Raw genomic sequence first — 18,471 nt, forward strand, 5'->3', positions numbered from 1 at the left:
CTTTTCTCTTTCTACCTAAACACTAGGGCTATAAATCAGGGCTGGAAAGATCCAGGTGATCACAAGAAAGCAACCCCGAGTGTGTGTTTTCTGTATCTCTTCGCCGCTCTAAAGCGTCCGTGCAGATGCTTCCCAACAGATGTGGAAAACCCCTGGAGAATACCTTCCGGCGCCGGCCATTCTCAAGGTTGCGCATGCGTAACTCTTGTCCAATGAAGCCGGTGGAAAAGTAACCGAAGCCCTGTTTAGAGTCATTTGCTCAAAGGAGCATGCGCAGTTGAACGCTTGCCTTCCGTATTGAAGCGGAGAGGGAGAGTTGCTAGTCAGAAGCGGTCTTAGATTTTTATACCTGGAAGGAGGTGATTCCTGATGGCCGACGAGGAAGAAGATCCACCTGTAAGTGAAGCCGAAACATAAGGTGTTGCGTAGCACAAAAGATGTGAACCGTGATTAAAAAACCAACTCCCGCCTTCTCAAAATTTCCCGGGGGTGCTAGAGACAATCGCACCCATCGATTCGAGAAAATTGAAATTTTAACCCAGGGTTTATTGGGTATTATTCGCATTAAAAGTTACATCCTGTTGGTTGATAGCAGCGCATCATTTTGAATAATGACCAGGGAAAACCTTTAATAAGACTATAAAGGCTATAAAATAAGTCCAAATGAATTGTTTTATTCGCTCTGGATTTCGGAGTGTAGGATTCCAATCTAGATTCATTTTATGCAAACAAAACTGGTAATAAGATTCCCTGGGCATTAGGAGATTTACAGGTAGATAAATTTGAATTTGGTTTTAACATTTTCTGATGTAATCCTGTAAATACAAGGTAATTCCCAGTAATCTCATAGAATCATAGGTCTGGAAGGGAACTCTGAGGTCTTCTAATCCAAACCCTCTACTCAAGGCAGGAGCCCCATAGCATTCCAGTTAAATTGTTGTTAAGCAAGTTTATTGTGGAATTAATGTGTACTAGATGTGGGCCAGTAATGTACTCCCTATAGATTCTAAAATTCTGCTTTCTATTATTCTTTTTCTACTTTGCATTAACATCTTCTTAGTATTTCCTTCATTACTGACTATGGACTATGCTGGTACATCTGAGAAGAATCACATTTCATAGTGGTATGGTGCTTTACAAACTAATTTCAAATGTACAGTCTCCCTCATTCAAGATGCATACACAATAAGATTTGCTCCGTAGGACTGCCCCTTGGTTTAATACAGCTATATGTGTTTGATGATGGACTTTTTTTTTTCCGTGGATTCATGGCATATAAATGAGGTTGTAGAGTTAAACCTTGATTCAAATTAGTTGAAAGGCAAAAACACTATAAAGCTTGTTTGCTTATAGAATTTGCAAAAAAAAGTTTGTAGAAAATATTTTTTCAAAAATTATCTTTTCTCTTTCCCCATTGCTCAAAGTGTTAATTTTGGGTGTCTGTGAGAAACTCAATTTAAGGAAACAGAATGGAATGCAATCCCCCCATAGTTAGCATATTTAATAGCTGTTAGAAACTACTAATTTTTCTAATTAGTTTTAGAGCAGCTCAAACAGATCAGTACCTTTACATGCTGAAATATATTAGAGTAAAACATCTGTATTCAGAGTGGAACAATTGATTGGGAACAATTGATTGTATCGACAGTTATGTTGCATCTTTTATTACTGGCATTTTGTTAATTCATATGCATCTTTTTGGGAGTTGCACAGCAAGATGCAGCTTAAGGAGTTGTCAATATGCGCAACACAAGTACCAACATGTGCTAAGAATCACTTTTTCTCCTTTCATTCCAAATTGCTGCACAATCTTCTGCTAAGAATTATGAGTATATAATTATGAGTATCTCTACTATGAATTATGAGTATAAATGGATACTATCCATTTTCTCATAGTATTCTATTTTTGCTCAGTTCTTTTTCTTACTTATCAAAGTTTTCTCTGAAATGAGTTATTCCAGTTTGGTTGTCATTTAGATTTCCCTTCTAGGTTTTTAATATCATTTTTAATGTACTGTGGACAGAACTGTATAGTATTCATATATTTTTTATAAAGGCATTATTGTACTGTTGATAAAGTTTGTTAAATTCTTCAAATGATATGTTGCATGGAATATGCCTTTTGCAGTTGCCGTACTTGATGTTTTTGTGAACTTTGCTTGTAGCATCCCAAGGTTCTAGCTGAGATCTTATCAATTTGGTTTTTTATGTAAGCATAATTTCATCTTTGTTTACAGTGAACTTATTTTCATATTGTACTGTTTATTTCTCCAACTTCAAGAGATCTTTTTAGAACTCTTTGCTGTCTCTTTGCTTTTAATCATCTTAATAATTTTATTATTAGTAATTTTAAGACTCCTTGTTTCTTAGCTTAATCTTGAGGTATGCCTCTTTTTTCACCCAAATGTTGGATTTATTATCTATAGTTTGAAGAAGATACTGAAGACGCTGGAGGAGGGCCGGATGGTGGACAGGGAAAAAGGAAACGGTTGTTCTCCAAAGAATGTAAGTTGATGTCAGCCTTACAAGTAAGAGTAAAGTAGATTATTTGCATATTAAAATACCAAAGAAGTACCATCTATTAGTATAAGAAATAGAGATATATTAGTTTTAATGACCTAATTTTTTATAAGGCAGCTTTCTCTGTTTTCATAGGTAATGAGGAAACTTAACCCTTTTATAGTCTCCACTTTTGAAGAAACTCTGTTTATGCGGTACACTTTTTGAATGCCAGTATTACTGTGAATTATTGAATGATTTTTGTCTAGCATCTGTATCCTATCAATCTGCATTACTAAGTAAAAAGAAATTGAGATGGTTAAGTTATACTTAACATCATTTCCTTCTGAGGTCAGTAGAATGAGGACCCAGATTCTTGGGGGCAATATGCTGACTCTATAAACTGCTTATAGAGGGCTGTAAAGCACTGTGAAGCGGTATATAAGTCTAAATGTTATTTACATTTGCTCATGTGTCATTTGATACAATTTGTAGCACAGAAAATGAAATATCCATTGAATAATATTTCACATTTTATGAGTCATATGTCTTTCATTGCCAGTTGGTCTTGCAGTGAGTTAATGATGAACAATTGTGCATCAATTTATTGTATTACTAATAAAATACTTATTTTTTACTACAGTGCAGTATATTTGTATTCTGGGCTTTTGCATTTGCTAATACTTCCATGGCAGTTCTAAGGGCAGAGTTTGCTTTTCAGCCCACTGTTTTAACAGTAAGGCAAACGCCTCTCTTAAGTAGTTTCATTGTAAAATATCATTTCTATGAAAACTGTTGTACTAAAGCTTATATAATGTAAGTGGTGCAAGTTTCCTAAACTATAAATTATAAACTATAAACTATAAACTATAAACAACTGAATTTGTTGGCTACTTTGTTCATTTGGTTTATAAAAGTGGCAGTTTTTCTAAGAATATTCCTCTTTCAACATGTTCTATTAAAATGATCTTTTAACCACTGATATTAAAGTTACAGTAAGTATTTTTATACTTATAGTATTTGTCATTGTTTTCCCTTACAAGTTTGAACTACACTTTCCCCAGTAGATTTATTTTAAAAATACTAAACATTTGCTTGAATGGAGAATTTAGAAGACTGTGAATAATTATGTAGATCATAAGTCTTCCAGGCTGCTGCATTCAGTGCCCTCCTGCAGATGATTTTTGCTTTCTTAATTCCAGTGAGATGTATGATGTATGGATTTGGAGATGATCAGAATCCTTACACAGAATCTGTGGATATTCTTGAAGATCTAGTCATAGAATTCATCACAGAAATGGTAGGCTCTTATAATACGTTACTACTTATTAGACATTTGATACAACAGATGGTATATTTGGGCTTTTGTTTCCTTGCAGTTCTATGTTTTATGTAAAACCAAGAAGAGTTCAGAGACGTGTATAAAAGCTATTATGACACAACCATCTAAACTTCCAATAACAATTTGTTTTACAATTTTTCATACACGCTCTTTATTTCTTTATAAGTAACTCAAAGCAGCAAACATATCTAATACTACTTCCACCTCCCATTTTTGTCATAACAATCCTGTGAGATGGGTTGGGTTGAGACTAACTGGCCCAAAGTACCCCAGCCGGATTTAATGCCTAAGGCAGAACTAGAACTCAGTATCCTGTTTTCTGGGCTAATGCCTTAATCAGTGCACCAATCTGGTTCTCAGACGATTAATGAACCAAATAGCATAGTGATTAGTGTTGGACTAGAAGCAGAAATATCCAGGTTTTAGTCTCCCCTCAGCCACAAAGTCAGTGGATAATCAGCTTTTAGTTTCTTTTTCATAAGCAAATATATTGTCTAAATACTGAGCAACTCAGTAGCATCACAGAAAATGTCTTTAATTGGATTTAATTGAAATGAATTTTCTTTTTGTCCAATAGACCCACAAAGCAATGTCGATTGGCCGACAAGGTCGAGTACAGGTTGAAGATATAGTCTTCTTGATTCGTAAAGACCCGCGAAAATTTGCTCGTGTGAAGGACTTATTAACAATGAATGAAGAACTAAAACGGGCTCGAAAAGCATTTGATGAAGCAAACTATGGCTCTTGAGGCCTTTTTTTGAGCTCATCTCATTTTTTGATTCACCCTTTGATTCATCTCATTTGTTGAGTCTTCCTTTCTATAAAAGGAAGCTCTGTGAAAAATAATTCAGAACACTGCTGCGCATGGAAATAATTGTGGACTGTTTTAAGAGATTCCTTGTATTGTGCTGCTTCTCTTTAAAACAAAATGCTAAAGTATTCATTCTTGGATATTATTCCCTATTATATCTTGTATTTTTTAGACTGCAACCATTTGAGGATCATAATTCTTACTTCTTATTTACATTCTTATTCTTACATTCTTTACATTCTTATTTAGTTCACAATTTTAACTAAAAATTTCTAAGGGCCATATATCTATTATCTTTTAACTCTGTCCCATCAAACTCTCAAAACATGCTCATAAATCTCAATACTTTTAAATCAGGGGTGTCAAACTGGTGGCCCATGGGCCAGATCCATCACATGCAGGCCACGTCCACCCCGGCTCCGCAAAGGCAAAAAATATTGCAATACACCACGTGATGCCATCGAGTTTGACACCTGTGCTTTAAATTGATCTTTCTTTTCTCCATGCTTCATTCACAGAAGAGTACAAACGTTAGCAAGCAGGAACAGTTTAATTTGATTGAGCTAATCTATCAGGAAAAAATGGAACAAATGGAACTAACTCACTAGCTCAGAAATAATTATTTACTCCACCAAAAGCATTAAACCATAATTTCGAAATAATGAGGTCTCTTCTACAATAGTAATCTGCAGAAATACTTTGGGTGCTGTGTGTTTATCACTTTGCATTAAAATTAAACTATATATATTTATGCATTATGTCAGTGATAGTTGCTGGACCATCAAGGCCGAGTCGTCTATATGCATAGCAACTTAACATAAGAAAATGCAAGAAATTGGACTTCTGGTGAACACGTATGGCAGATTAAACACCTCTGAAAGAGTGGAGAGTGCAGCAACAATGGTGGCCGGACAGTAAATTCAAGCAGTCTTTCCAGAAAAAGTTGTTTGTGTGCACCCAGTTGCATTCTGGACAGCTGCTCCTTGTGAATAAATTTCAGGAACTGAGATTTTTGTGATAAGCTTGGGAGTTGAACAGCTGTTAGCTACGTCCACAGCTGTAATGCAGTTCATATGGACAAAAGGTTTGCACAAGCTTAATTTTTAAATGCTTTTGAATATAATTTACAGCTAGAGCGATTTTGTGAGTGATAGGAAGAAAATTCCACTTGTTGCGTCAACAATTTTTCTGGATTAAAATGAATAAAAGATTTTAAACTTGGCAAAAAGCTTAACAGAGTGGTTATAAGAAAGTTTAAAACAGATTAAAGTTTTTAAATCTTTAAAAGATTTTTCAATGAAAGCGCTGGGGAGGGGGAGAAATGGAATTAAAATGGACAAATGAACCAGACATTTGTGGGAATTTAAGTGCGGATAATTGGGGAATTTTATAAAATATAAAAAAATGAGCCAGACTATGATGCTGACTTTAACTATGGCGTGCCATCTAAGATTAAAGAATTAAGGGTCTGGGAAGACAAAACAATGGAGAGGGGGCGGACTTGCTTTTTAGTCTTTCTCTTGCAATTGAAACTTTTACTTTGGATTACAATATCACAATGGCAACCGCTAGAAAATCAGCAAAAGTAGCAGAGGGGAGTAGAGACTCGTTAGACTAGAGCAACTTATAGAGAGGAATTACATCAAATTTATCAGAAAATGTTTTGAGGAATTAAACAGTAAATTAGATGAATCACTTGATCCTAAATTGATAAAAATGTATTTGTGCTCTTTGTTACCAATTGAGGTTACATTCTGGATGTATGTAAGAGAAGAACAAGATAGATATGAAAAAAATTGTTATTAACAAATTACAGGTATTTACTGTATTTTTCAGAGTATAAAACGCTCTGGACTATAAGACGCACCTACCTTTTTTGGGGAGAAAAACAAGATACACATGGATGCATGGATATGGGAAATAATATGAAATTTTACCAGTTTGGAACTGTTTTTTTCTTTGCATAGATTGGTATTGTAATCAGAATCAGTAAGTTATTCAGCACGCAATGTTAGATGTAAAGCTTTTTTCCCCTCTCTTTTCCTTCAGATAACATTTTAATTAAGTTAGTGAAATGTTTTTTAAATTCCAGCTAATTGTTGATTCTAGACAAATTTTACAACAAAAAGAAAATAAGAATCATAAAACACTCACAATAACTGCCTCTGCCTCCCAGCAATTTGCCTTGTTGCAGCAAGCGGCGGAGACCCATGCGGCAATAGGCAACGGCAATCCCTGCAGCCTGAAACAGCTGAGGGTCGGGAGGCCGATCCAATCAACAATCAACTGCTTGTGCTAATCAGGCTGTGCTGAAGCTGAAACGGGCTGTTCGCTGCAGGGAGGTAAATTGCTGGGAGGCAGAGGCCAAAGGATTGGGGCCGGTGGGGCTACATTCAGTGTATAAGACACCGCCAAATTTTTACCCTCTTTTTTGGGGGAAAGATGCGTCTTATATTCCGAAAAATACAGTATTCAATTCATCAGGCACTTCAATAGTCCAAGTAACTCTGGCAAACAAGCATAATAAAACAAAAAGAAGACAGTCATAAACAAACTCTTTCACTGTATTCTATGTGCTGTCATAGAAAGGATAACCATGCCATACATAACTTTTTAAAAAATGCAAGTTTTCCCCCTTCTTCAAAAAGTAACGGTTTTTTTCTTTCTGAGATAAAACATTAACCTGGGACACCTCTAAGTTGTCCCGTCTTAGGACTGGCCATCAAAGCATATCACTTTAAAGAATACTAAGTATAATTCACAGCCATATTCTTATTATTTAAAAATGGATAGTTCCTGCAACCATCCAATATTGCAAAGTGACCTTTTGGTTCCAGGTATTTGCTATAAGGTCTGAAGGCACTCCATTTTAGCTCTTTGGTGCTTTTCCCCTCCACTGTCCATTCACCTCAAAGAATTATTTGAGGAAATTGTTATTCAACTATTCTTAGCAGCATTTGTTTGGCACTGTTCCAATTTAAGTTTCATATGATCTGTAGCAACACTCCTACAGATATATAAGAGTAAAACATTGCTATAAAAATAAGTAATTGAGGGATGATTCAAATTAGTCCACCAACAATTACAACTTGCTTTTCAACAACCTCAAGGAAACTTCAAAACCATAGAAATACCTTGTGTTCTGCTCTGGGAAGTCGGGGAGGGGGAGGGGGGCTGGGGGGGGGGGGTTGTGGGGAAAATATGTTTGTTTTTAAAACTTTTTCAATAAAAAAAAAAAAAGGAAACTTCAAAACCTAAAGGCAGTTGCCTGCATTTGCTATAATGAAATAGAAATAACATTTGAACCAAACATATTTTTTGATTATTTAACAGAAAGTAGCCTTAGAGACCTATAATTTTAAAAATATCATCAATGTCATCTTTCTGTTCAGTGGCTTCTTTCTGTATATGGGTAGGATGACTCTCCAACACTGCAGGGGCAGAAATATGAATACTTTCCTCAAAAATCTTTGTACCACTGGAGCCCAAAGTCTGAAATAGAAAGCACTGATTGAGGAAAGGAGATTGAGTTCCTTTGAAGAGAGGACTCCCTCTATGTACAGAAGTAGCCTGTGAAAGACAGCTCTGCTTCCGTGACAGTCTACTACTTCGCTGGGGATTTCCTCTAAGAAGTTGCATGGGTCTCTCTCTGCAACTTTGGAGTGTAAGGAATTTACAGATAGTGGCTTTAACACATCTAAGTTTCCGCTGCAATCTGTAAGAGAAAAAAGATTAGCAATTAAAGCAGCAAAGAGCAATTGTTTGATGTAACAGTCTGTAAGACCAAGTGTCATTTATTTTGCATAATCCAGTTTTTTCACATATCAAAGTTCTAGTGAGCTTGGAAGAGCTTAATCGACTCATCAAAATCTGAAACAGGTTACAGAAGAAAGCTTAACAGCATGGATGCAGATCAGTGGTGGGTTGCTCCCGGTTTGCACCGGTTCACAAGAATCAGTAGTAAAAATTTGTAGTAATTCGGAGAACCGGTAATAACATTGGCTGGCCACGCCCCCGAACCGATCCCCCGCCCAGTCGCCACTCGCTTACCCCGCCCACCTCATCAGAGGCTTTTTTGAAAAAAACTTTTAAAAGCATTTTTTCTACAACCTTTTCGGCTGAAAAAATGCTTTTAAAAGTTAAAAAAAAAAGCCTCTGATGATCGCGCAGCTCAGCTGGGATCATCAGAGGCTTTTAAAAGCATTTTTTCTACAACCTCTTCAGCCAAAAAGGTTGTAGGAAAATAAAATGCAGAAGCAACTTGCAACCTCTGCCAGCTTTCCCACTAACTTTGCTTGTAGGAAGATGGCAGGGGAGATTGCAAATGTCAATACGTGACCACAGGACACTGCAGTACTTGTAATTGAGAGCTAGCTGCCATCCGCCTGAATCCCAAACATGTGACCCTGGGGATGCTGCAATAGCCACAACTTTGAGGACTGGTCCTAAGTCCCTTTTATTGAGTACCACTGTAACTCTGAACAGTTGCTGTACAAGTGGTCGCTAAGGAAGGACCACCTATATTTCAGGATTACACAGAGCCTGTTTAGAAGATATGGAAAGACAAGGACTAACAATCTACACACCTGCAACCTTGGGCTTCCACATGCTGCAGCCTCTTGCTTTTTAAAAGCTTCATTCCTAAGAAGAAAGCCCCTGATCTAAATTTATTGTTTTTACACCAGATGACTGTTGTTTTCAATGTTTGAGACAGTTCTTCAAAGGACTGCACTTCTTTAAACTTGGACACAAAAAAGTGAAGATGCCGAGATCTCAGGGCTTTAGAAGAAATAGATGTGATTTTCTTTGACTCAGGAAGTATATTACTAAATTTAGAATTCTGAAATAAAATAGTAAAAAATTAACACTGGAAAACAATTAAAAAGCTAAAGACTCAGAATAAACTTTAACACCCAGCATCCTTGGCTAAAAAGTTCATAGAAGTTGAAAAATTAAAGTTTTAACCACTTTAAAAGATTTAGAGTTAATACAAGGCAAATTTTAACCATGAACAAAAATCTCTTTGGAGTCTTCAAAATTTGCTTTTTGAATGGCCTCCTAAAATGCATATCAAAGTAGTTTCCAAAACAACTGTGAAATGTTATCTCTTCTTCATATTAAAAAAAAACAGCACTATTTCTCATGACCAAGAAAATTCCACAGAAGACCTGATTAAGTTATGAAATTGTCTAGGACCAAATTACACAATTGATTAGTGCTGCTTAATTTAATGAGTAGATTCCCTCAAAGTCACATGTTCTAAAGATACTGAACAAGAATGAGACAGGAATTAAAATTAAGCTTTCCACATGAAAGTGTGTTTCTGACCATCAAATTATCTATTCCCAAATATTCTTGAGATCCTATAAATCCATATTCAACGGAATAAACTTTCATTACACAAATTTAACAATTAAATCACTAACCTTATTTACAAAGGAGAGTGATAGATTAATGTTTATTCATATACATAAGAAATTACAAAGCAGAGTTAGTGCTTATGACATTTAAAGAAAATCAATACAGACTATGCCAGCTGGATGATTATGGGCCAGATATTCCTTCTATAGGGTTGTTATGGATAATACAGGAGACAGGAGCATTAGTTATATAATTGCTTTCAGCTGATCCAAAATAAATGTGCGATAAAATTGTTTTTCCTTCTGCTCAGTCATGTCTGATTCTTGGAGACAGCCTGAAGAAGTCCCCACAGTTTTCTTGGCAAGGTTTTCAGAAGTCGTTTGCCATTGCCTTCTTCCCAGGGCTGAGAGAAAGTAATTGGCCCAAGGTCACCCAGCCGGCTTTGTGTCTAAGGCAAGACTAAAATTTATGGTCTTCCAAATCTAATCTAATGTCTTAACTTTCATCAAACTGGCTATCAAATATAAATAAATACAAGCCTACAAGAATAGAATGGACAAACCTCCTGTGATACAGGATTAGGATATTTGCATAATGTCTTCAGATCAAACTCCAACTTCTCTGCAAGACCTAAGAGAAAAGGCACAGAGATAAAACTAAAAACAGGTAAATAATCTTGAATAACAATAGGTTTAAATCAGTAAATCTGCTATGTCAGGCTGGCCACTTCAATCTTTCAGGATCAGCATTCTCCTTTCATCAACAAATATCATCTATTGAGATATCCAAAACATGCTTTTTCTGTACCAGCACCTGCCCTCTAGAATGAGCTTCCCCTCACGATATCTGCTATTTTTCACAAAAGCAAAATTGGCTTTTCACCCAGGTCTTTGAAGAGGGACAGTGAGACCCCTCGCTTCATTTTATCTTATCTATAATGCTTGCCATATTTTAATAGTTCTATTGTAATTTTTTAGTTGTAGGCTAGGGCACAGTTGTTAGGAATTGAACATGCAAGTTTAATAAATTATTACTTTGTACATTAAATAGTGTAATTTACACTGAATTTCTAAATAGATATCCTGATTTCTCACCAGTAGATAATTAATAGTCTCGTCCCAAAGAAACATCTAAGCATTTGCAATTTTCATCCCTCCCTACTTTTTGCCCATCTTTTTTTTCAGGCATTCTCCACACTATTAAGAGAAAAGGTAATCAATACAGATCTTCCAACTTAATACAAGTTATAAAAGCATAAAAAATGTATACAATGCTGTAATATAAGCATGAGTGTGACTGTTACTAATATTGAAGTAAATTAAGCAGCCATTACTATTTACCTTGATTAGTTCTGTTGATCAAAACTGGTTTTCCAATATCAGAAGTATTTTGGGTACTTTTCCTCTTTTTCTTCTTTTTTTTCCTGACTGCTGGAGGAACTGCTACACTCAGATTCTGAGGGTGGGATATGGTCTTTTGAACCGAAAACAATGTATTTATCCATCCAGTGCCAGTTTTCCTTTCTATAAATGCTTTAGGCATTTTCTTCTTAATCTCTAAATAACTGGTTTCCAGAAAATAATTTATTTCAGAAGGAAAGACAAATCCTTTAATATATGGCCTTTGGTGAATTTTTGCTACCTCTTGAAGCAATTCAAACAGATCCTTATATAACGTACTAAGCTTTTTTAATACTGCTTCATAAAGAATCCTAGAATAATAAAGGAAAAACACAAAGAGAGATGTAACACTTGATATTGGCTAACATAATTCTGTGTTTGCTTCTGATTTTTACTAAGATCTCCAATTCAGTATGAATTAACCAGTACTGACTCACAATAAACTTTGGCAATAAAATTAACAGTAATCCTGAAGAAAAAGTCAAAGAGGTTTGTCACTTGAGTGACTAGCTTCTAAATGTTAGGACAGCATCCCAGGATTTTTGAAAATGCTAGTTACTAGTATAAGGATGTGAAATGTTATGAGCCTTACTTAAATAGACAAAACACATGCACACACAAAGCAGAATTTATATTCATTAATCAAAAGCAAAGAAGGATAGATGGATAGAAGAATGAGTTATCTACTTTGCTCAGAATGTCTGGTACATTTTATTTAACTGAAACAAAGGAGATCCAGTTGCCAGATAATGGAGCAATTCTGACACAGTGAGAAAGACTACAGTTTCATCTTTGGAAAAAATGAATTCCAATGGTTGGGCAGTACATATGGCCCAAACCCATTTGTATACCGCTAAAATTTTATTGGAATTAAGATATACAACCTGACATTATTTTGCATAGAAGGAAGATCCCAAATTGAGCATTTGGAAAAAGGGATCTGCATATAAAACCCATTACACATACAGTGCCCACAACCAGGTCTACACTAATGGCATCTGCCATATTTAAATTTCTTCCACTCAAAACCAATTAGGGAAAAATAAATAAAAGTTTATAAGAAAGTACATTCCTTTTTCCCATCCCAACTGAAACAAAGCTTGAGTTTCTGAAGATGCCATTTAATCTCCTTTATCCACCCCTTTTCCTGGATCCACCTTAGCAATAAATGCAGTTGGAACTCTATAAATTGTGCTGTGGTACAATACCCATTGGTATGCCCCCCCCCCAACTAATTGGCAAGAAACTGGCTAAGCAAAATCTTTATTATAAACATGTAAATGAATAACTAGAAATGCAACAATAAAAATATTTAAGAGGTGTACATACCATAACCGACTCAGCAACCCCAGAATCAAAGTATTGAACAATACATACTCTTCCAAACACAGATGTTTAACAATTAAACTGAGAAACAAGTAGGTTAAGGCTGAATAATATTTCCCAAAAAGCTAGAGATCCAAGTTAAATGTCTATTTTACAGTTACTCAGCTCAGTATGCTCAGTCCTAAGACAGTGAAGAGTAAAACACATTTACTTTTTTGTTATTTGCATTTTTAATTCAATAAAAATCAAAGTCATTTATACTATATTTATGATGCTAGAGAACTGCAAAAACTTAAGACCAGAAAAATTATGCACCACAACCAATAATGATAACATTACTGGTTGTAAATAGGATAATAACAACTACAGAATTATCTTTTGGGAAGGATACCTAAATGCTGTACAACAACATTCAAGTAAACGTAGTATAAGCTTGCAACTACCCAGTATCTTCACCAGAACAACTTCTATTACAGGCTGGCTAGGCACCAAAGACTCCTCAGAATTTTCAGATTTCTGTTTTCTGTTTAAAATAAATAAAGAAGAAAATGCTTGAATGCTACTCTCTCCTGCTTTGTTACAAGCTGATATGGTAATAGTGTTAATGACACAGACTATGCAATACAACCTGTCTGCAACTCTTTAAATCAAATGAGTTGTTTCTCGATCACATGGTAGCTGCAGACAGTAGTCACACTGTACATAAGTCTTCAACTTATGACCACAATTGAGCCCCAAATTTCTGTTGCTAAGTGAGACAGTTAAATGAGTTTTGCTCCATTTTACAACCTTTCTTGCCACAGCTGTTAAGTAAATCACTGCAGTTGTTAAGTTTATAACATGGTTGTAAAATGAATCTGACTTCCCTGTTGACTTTGCTTGTCAGGAGACTGCAAAAGGTGATCACATGATCCCGCGACACCGCAACTGTCATAAATATGAACCATTTGTCAAGCACCTGAATTTTGATCACATGGCCCTGGGAATGCTGCAATAGTCGTTAAATGTGAAAAATTGTCATTAGTCACTTTTTTCCAGTGCCGTTGTAACTTTGGTCATTAAACAAAAGGTTGTAAATTGAGAACTATCTATATTGGGGAAATCTGCTGTAAGGAATTCCAGATGAGTGTGGTGTTTGGACTCTGTGAAGAAGTTTGCAAACTCTGGATGGACTGCTTGCTTGCTGGGTGGAAAGGAAGCTGAAGGACTATAGGGACCCAAGAGAGATGTGGAGCATGGGGTGCCTCGGGGAGTGGAAGTAGCCTTCAGAGGCTCAGGGCAAGCAACCTATATAGGCCACCAGGGCCTCCCCCACCCAAGGCATTCTGTGCTCTATTTAATAATTCTCATTTTCATTTAATGGTTACATCAGGAAGAGTAGTGAGCAGGGTTGATTTGATTTAAATCAACTCGATTTAAATCATAATTTTTAAAGAGCAATTGTCATCTCTGTCCCACAGGGGCTCCTGATCCGCTGACGACTCACCAACAGTCCCATTCACTTTATTGGGACGGCTGGTGATGCAGCAGTGACGCAACAAGGTGAGGGACATGGCGGGCTGCAGGTGAATGGATACCCGCTAACAGGCACTGCCATGATGGATCTGAAATGACAGGTGCTCTTTAAATGTAAGGACTCATTCTTGCTGGTAGTTAGAATCTTTAATATTATTATTTGCAAACAAAATGAAGGTTTCCTATTTAAAGTGCATGTTAGCTTGCAGAGCTTGGGTTCATTGAATAAGTTTAACAATAATGTAAATATTGTAGAATATACAGCCTCATGCTACATAACTAAGCTCCATTTCATGCTGAATAAACTAAATTATTAATGTATCTTAAATAGAAAACTATCTTTAGATAGATTTCTACTCCAAAAGCATTTTATTAAAATAAATATGATAAAAATTTAAAAAATCCAATTGAAATAATCGATTTTTATCCATCCTGGTAGTGAGTGGGGTTAAGTGATGCTGTGTGACCATTGTGACATGTGCCCATTACAGTCATATTTCAAGGACAACCTCTATTAATAAAACTATAGAAACATGGAAATGCTAGCAAGTTACTTACATGGGATCCATCTGAACAATTTTTTGAATCGACTTTTCAAGATTCATTAAATTTAAACGTTTCAAGCACTGTTCTACCTGAAATTATGAAGATAAAAAATGTTGCTTATTGGTCTATATTAAAAAGCAAGCAAATTGATAGCATTATTTCCAATAAATATGCTTAGTTCTAGATGTAAATGAATCATTTTTTTCATAACTCATATTAATTATAACCAGATTCTTCATATGCACCATATCTCTAGCATATATACTTGTGGGCACTCCTAATTCGTTCAAAATTAAGTTTCAATGTAGTGTATGTTTCAATAAGTGAACAGAAAACAATCTACATGTCCCAAAAATTAAGCAAACATACTTTCTGCAGAACCAAATGCATTCTATATTATATATAGTAAATGCAAAATCCTTACAGTCAGTATTACATAACCCATGGCAAAAATATAAGCGTCTAAGTGTTGGGCTATAGCTAGCTAAGTCTTTTTAAATCTTATTTTTGGAATTTTTTTCATTCCTCCTTGAAGAATTCCTCTACTAAAGATGACACAATGGGCAAATTCATCATTTTTGATTATGGAAGGCCTTATTCCATAAAGCAGAATTGCTGGATGCCACATATGCATGATTCCTACAGATTAAAATGATTTAATCAAGATTTCCAAAAAGATCACAACATTCTACCAACCTTTTTAAGACTCCCATATGCCTTTTGATGAATCATCTGATAATGGTAATTATAAATGATTGAATGCAAAAGGCTCTGTTCTGCAACCAGCATTTTGCTGTTTAACATGCTGTCAACAGTCCAACACCTCTTCAAAACAGCTGAAAGGCATCTCACTAGAAAATATAAACACATGTGATAGGAAGATGCAAAAATTCACTCAATAAACCAGTAACAAAGGAAGTGGCTCTCAAATTCCAGTGTCAGTTAGTTGAGTTGCCATCACACCTCTCTTTAGTATAAATTTAATGTACATCCCCTTAATAAATCATCTGAGCACAAATAAAGAATGACAATAAAATAAAACTTTGGGAAAGGTAGATTTATTGTAACATTGTACAATTAAAAAGTTATTTCCATCTTCCTCACATATTCTATCTCTTCAAGAGAGGTACACTTGATAATTTGGGAAACCCAGAGTTAGTTATCTGCAGCAGATTAGCAAAGCAGCTGTAGTAATTATGAATTATAAGGAAAATTTTCCTTTTGGCAATTCATTTGGATTATGTCCAGGATCTTGTATCCTTCAGCTACTTTGCTTACTTCTTGGCATGGAATTCCAGATACTCGCTGCATATATAGCTGCTGTTTTTTGCATGGCACATTTATGTATGTTTAATTAAACCATGGTTTATTTAATTTTACAGTGAACTACAATCAAAAGCTGATTTCATGCAGTAGGATAGTAGAATGTGCTTAGGGTTTTTTTTTCCTCAGTTGTGCATATTCACAAGTGTTTATCCCTCAAGTTAAGTCCAGTTTAATCAATTATCCCCATATTAATCATCGTTTGAAAAACCTAAGAGTATTAAATCAACGAAGTTAAACACTTCTAAGACACAACTGGTTTAACATTAAGAAAGGAAGATGTTTCCACTAAAATCAAACAGAAACAAATTACAATCCTATATAAGCAAAAATGTAAGTTATTTAACGGAATGAGCGATCTTCTTTTTTTATTTTACAATCGCACGCGTATATTTTATAGGATCAAGATCAAATCTGCTGGATAATAATTTAGTCAAAAGTCTGTCAGTTAAACGACATTTCCTAAAAAAAAAAAAGACAAGGCAGGAAAGTCCGCAGCTTTATCTATCACTCAAATTGAACGCGGAATGCAAAGATGTTCCGCTTTATCCAGAGATCCTCGTTCCGCATTGAAATCTCTCCGTTAACCTGAAGCATGTTCAGCCGGGACCACTTCGGCCGAATTACAAGCAGGCCAAGGCACGTCCCACCGGTTCCACACCATCTCGCCGCCTCCGGGCGCCGCCATCTTGCCTGGCGGGGAATCCCGAATTAAAAGAAGTCACCGGAAGGAGAACGACTGACGGACCCACCCCCCTATCGGGCAAGGGAGAAGTGGGGGATCCTTTTATTTCTCGCCTTCTGATTCACTATTCCGTCGGAGAGGCGGGACCTGGAAGCGCGCTTTAGTTTGATCCACGGGGAAGGCTTCTCTTGCGTATTTTCTCCTCGTTTCACGCTCGCCCTTTTTCCTCTTAAGTCAGGGGTGGGCAAATGTGCCCTTTTACAACCTGTGGCCTTCAACTTCCAGAATTCCTGAGAGAATCTTGGCTGTCTCAGGAATTCTGGGAGTTGAAGTCCACAGGTTGTAAAAGGGCCACATTTGCCCACCCCTGTCTTAAGTATTTCTATTCTTAATAGCTTTAAGACAGAGGTCTTCAAACTTGGCAGCTTTAAGACTTGTGGACTTCAACTCCCAGAATTCTCCAGCCAGCCAGCTATGCCAGCTATGCTGGCTGGAGAATTCTGGGAGTTGAAGTCCACAAGTCTTAAAGCTGCCAAGTTTGAAGACCTCTGCTTTAAGACGTGGGGACTTCAACTCCCCCAAAATATCAAGAGTGGAAAATACTGCTCTGTTCATTGTTTGATTGTAAACTAATGCTTTGCTGCCAGCTGAGATGTTTTGCATCCAGATATTTGCAACTCACAAATAGCCCGAGATTAGTATTGCTGTACATGTATTTTTCTAAAAAGGGCACCTTAATCGGTGCATAGCAATTACTATAGAGTTTAATTTTACTCCTCTTCCCTGCATACTTAAGGTTTAGCTTCAACAGTGCAGCGATAAAGGAGCAATAGTTACACATCATAAACAGATGAAAGAAGAAAAAAATTAGGAAAATTTCATTAACAGGTTCAGGGAGAAATTGAGGAAGATGTATTTATGTACAAATCAGATTGGAGAAAGAGAATCCTCTTTCCACAGTATTTCTCCAAAGTGTAATGACTGCAATTCCCATTATTCTAGGGCTGATTTTGTATGATATGACATAAATTATGAGATCTCTGCAAAGTGCCAAATAGAAGCTGGCTCAAAGGGCAAACAGCAAGAATACTGAAATTTGGCACCAATTTTTGGAGACTAAAACATACATTTCAATATGTAATCTACAAAAAGAAATGCTGCTCCATTTTGCTTTGTTTCTTTTAAATTTATTATAGAGCAGCACAATTCCTCTCTGAAAGCATCTATTCTACAGAGGTTGCAATCTGAAATTCCTTTTGAAATTACAAACCTTCCCCTTCCCGCAACTTCATAGCATCTGTTATTTATTTCAATCATAAACTCTGATCATCTTTCCTTGGCTATCCTGCTAAGTCTTTAAGAGCTTTATGTACCAAATTTTTATAGAAACCACTGTAGCAGCATGTCCATTACCGCTAAGGGTTCAAAGTGTGGAGATGATGACTATGAATAAAATCAAGGAAACAAGGCAATAACCAAGTTCCCATACTGCCATGGGAATGGAGAACTGAGCTTGACAATTACTGTACTTCCTCCACAATGCTTCCTCCCCAGTTTTCTTGCCACTTCACTGAATCCTAGCAGCCAAAAATTTGTTGCCAGCCAGTTCACAGGGAAACAGATCTGCCCATATAAGGCCAATAAAAACTGGGCAGAACTAATC

General features: G+C 36.2%; 2 protein-coding genes across 2 annotated transcripts; one reads left to right on the plus strand and one right to left on the minus strand.

Annotated features, from left to right (window-relative positions):
* The first annotated feature begins 290 nt into the window (after window positions 1-290).
* Window positions 291-5,880, plus strand: TAF13 (TATA-box binding protein associated factor 13). Its single transcript, XM_070943806.1, has 4 exons — window positions 291-396; window positions 2,427-2,505; window positions 3,702-3,799; window positions 4,419-5,880. Exons 1-4 carry the CDS (start codon window positions 370-372, stop codon window positions 4,587-4,589), a joined length of 375 nt encoding a protein of 124 aa, XP_070799907.1. The 5' UTR covers window positions 291-369; the 3' UTR covers window positions 4,590-5,880.
* Window positions 5,881-6,348: 468 nt separating this feature from the next.
* NEPRO (nucleolus and neural progenitor protein) lies at window positions 6,349-16,811 on the minus strand. The gene is made up of 9 exons (XM_070943807.1): window positions 16,712-16,811; window positions 15,497-15,651; window positions 14,813-14,889; window positions 13,131-13,262; window positions 12,743-12,820; window positions 11,354-11,724; window positions 10,576-10,643; window positions 9,239-9,492; window positions 6,349-8,367 (listed from the first exon to the last, which is right to left on the minus strand). The coding sequence occupies exons 1-9, from the start codon at window positions 16,809-16,811 to the stop codon at window positions 7,995-7,997; spliced, it is 1,608 nt and encodes a 535-aa protein (XP_070799908.1). The 3' UTR covers window positions 6,349-7,994.
* Between the last annotated feature and the right edge of the window lie 1,660 nt (window positions 16,812-18,471).

Source organism: Pituophis catenifer, unplaced genomic scaffold, assembly GCF_029215685.1.
Source record: "Pituophis catenifer annectens isolate HBS135680 unplaced genomic scaffold, rPitCat1.0.hap2 SCAF_4, whole genome shotgun sequence".
Taxonomy (NCBI): domain Eukaryota; kingdom Metazoa; phylum Chordata; class Lepidosauria; order Squamata; family Colubridae; genus Pituophis; species Pituophis catenifer.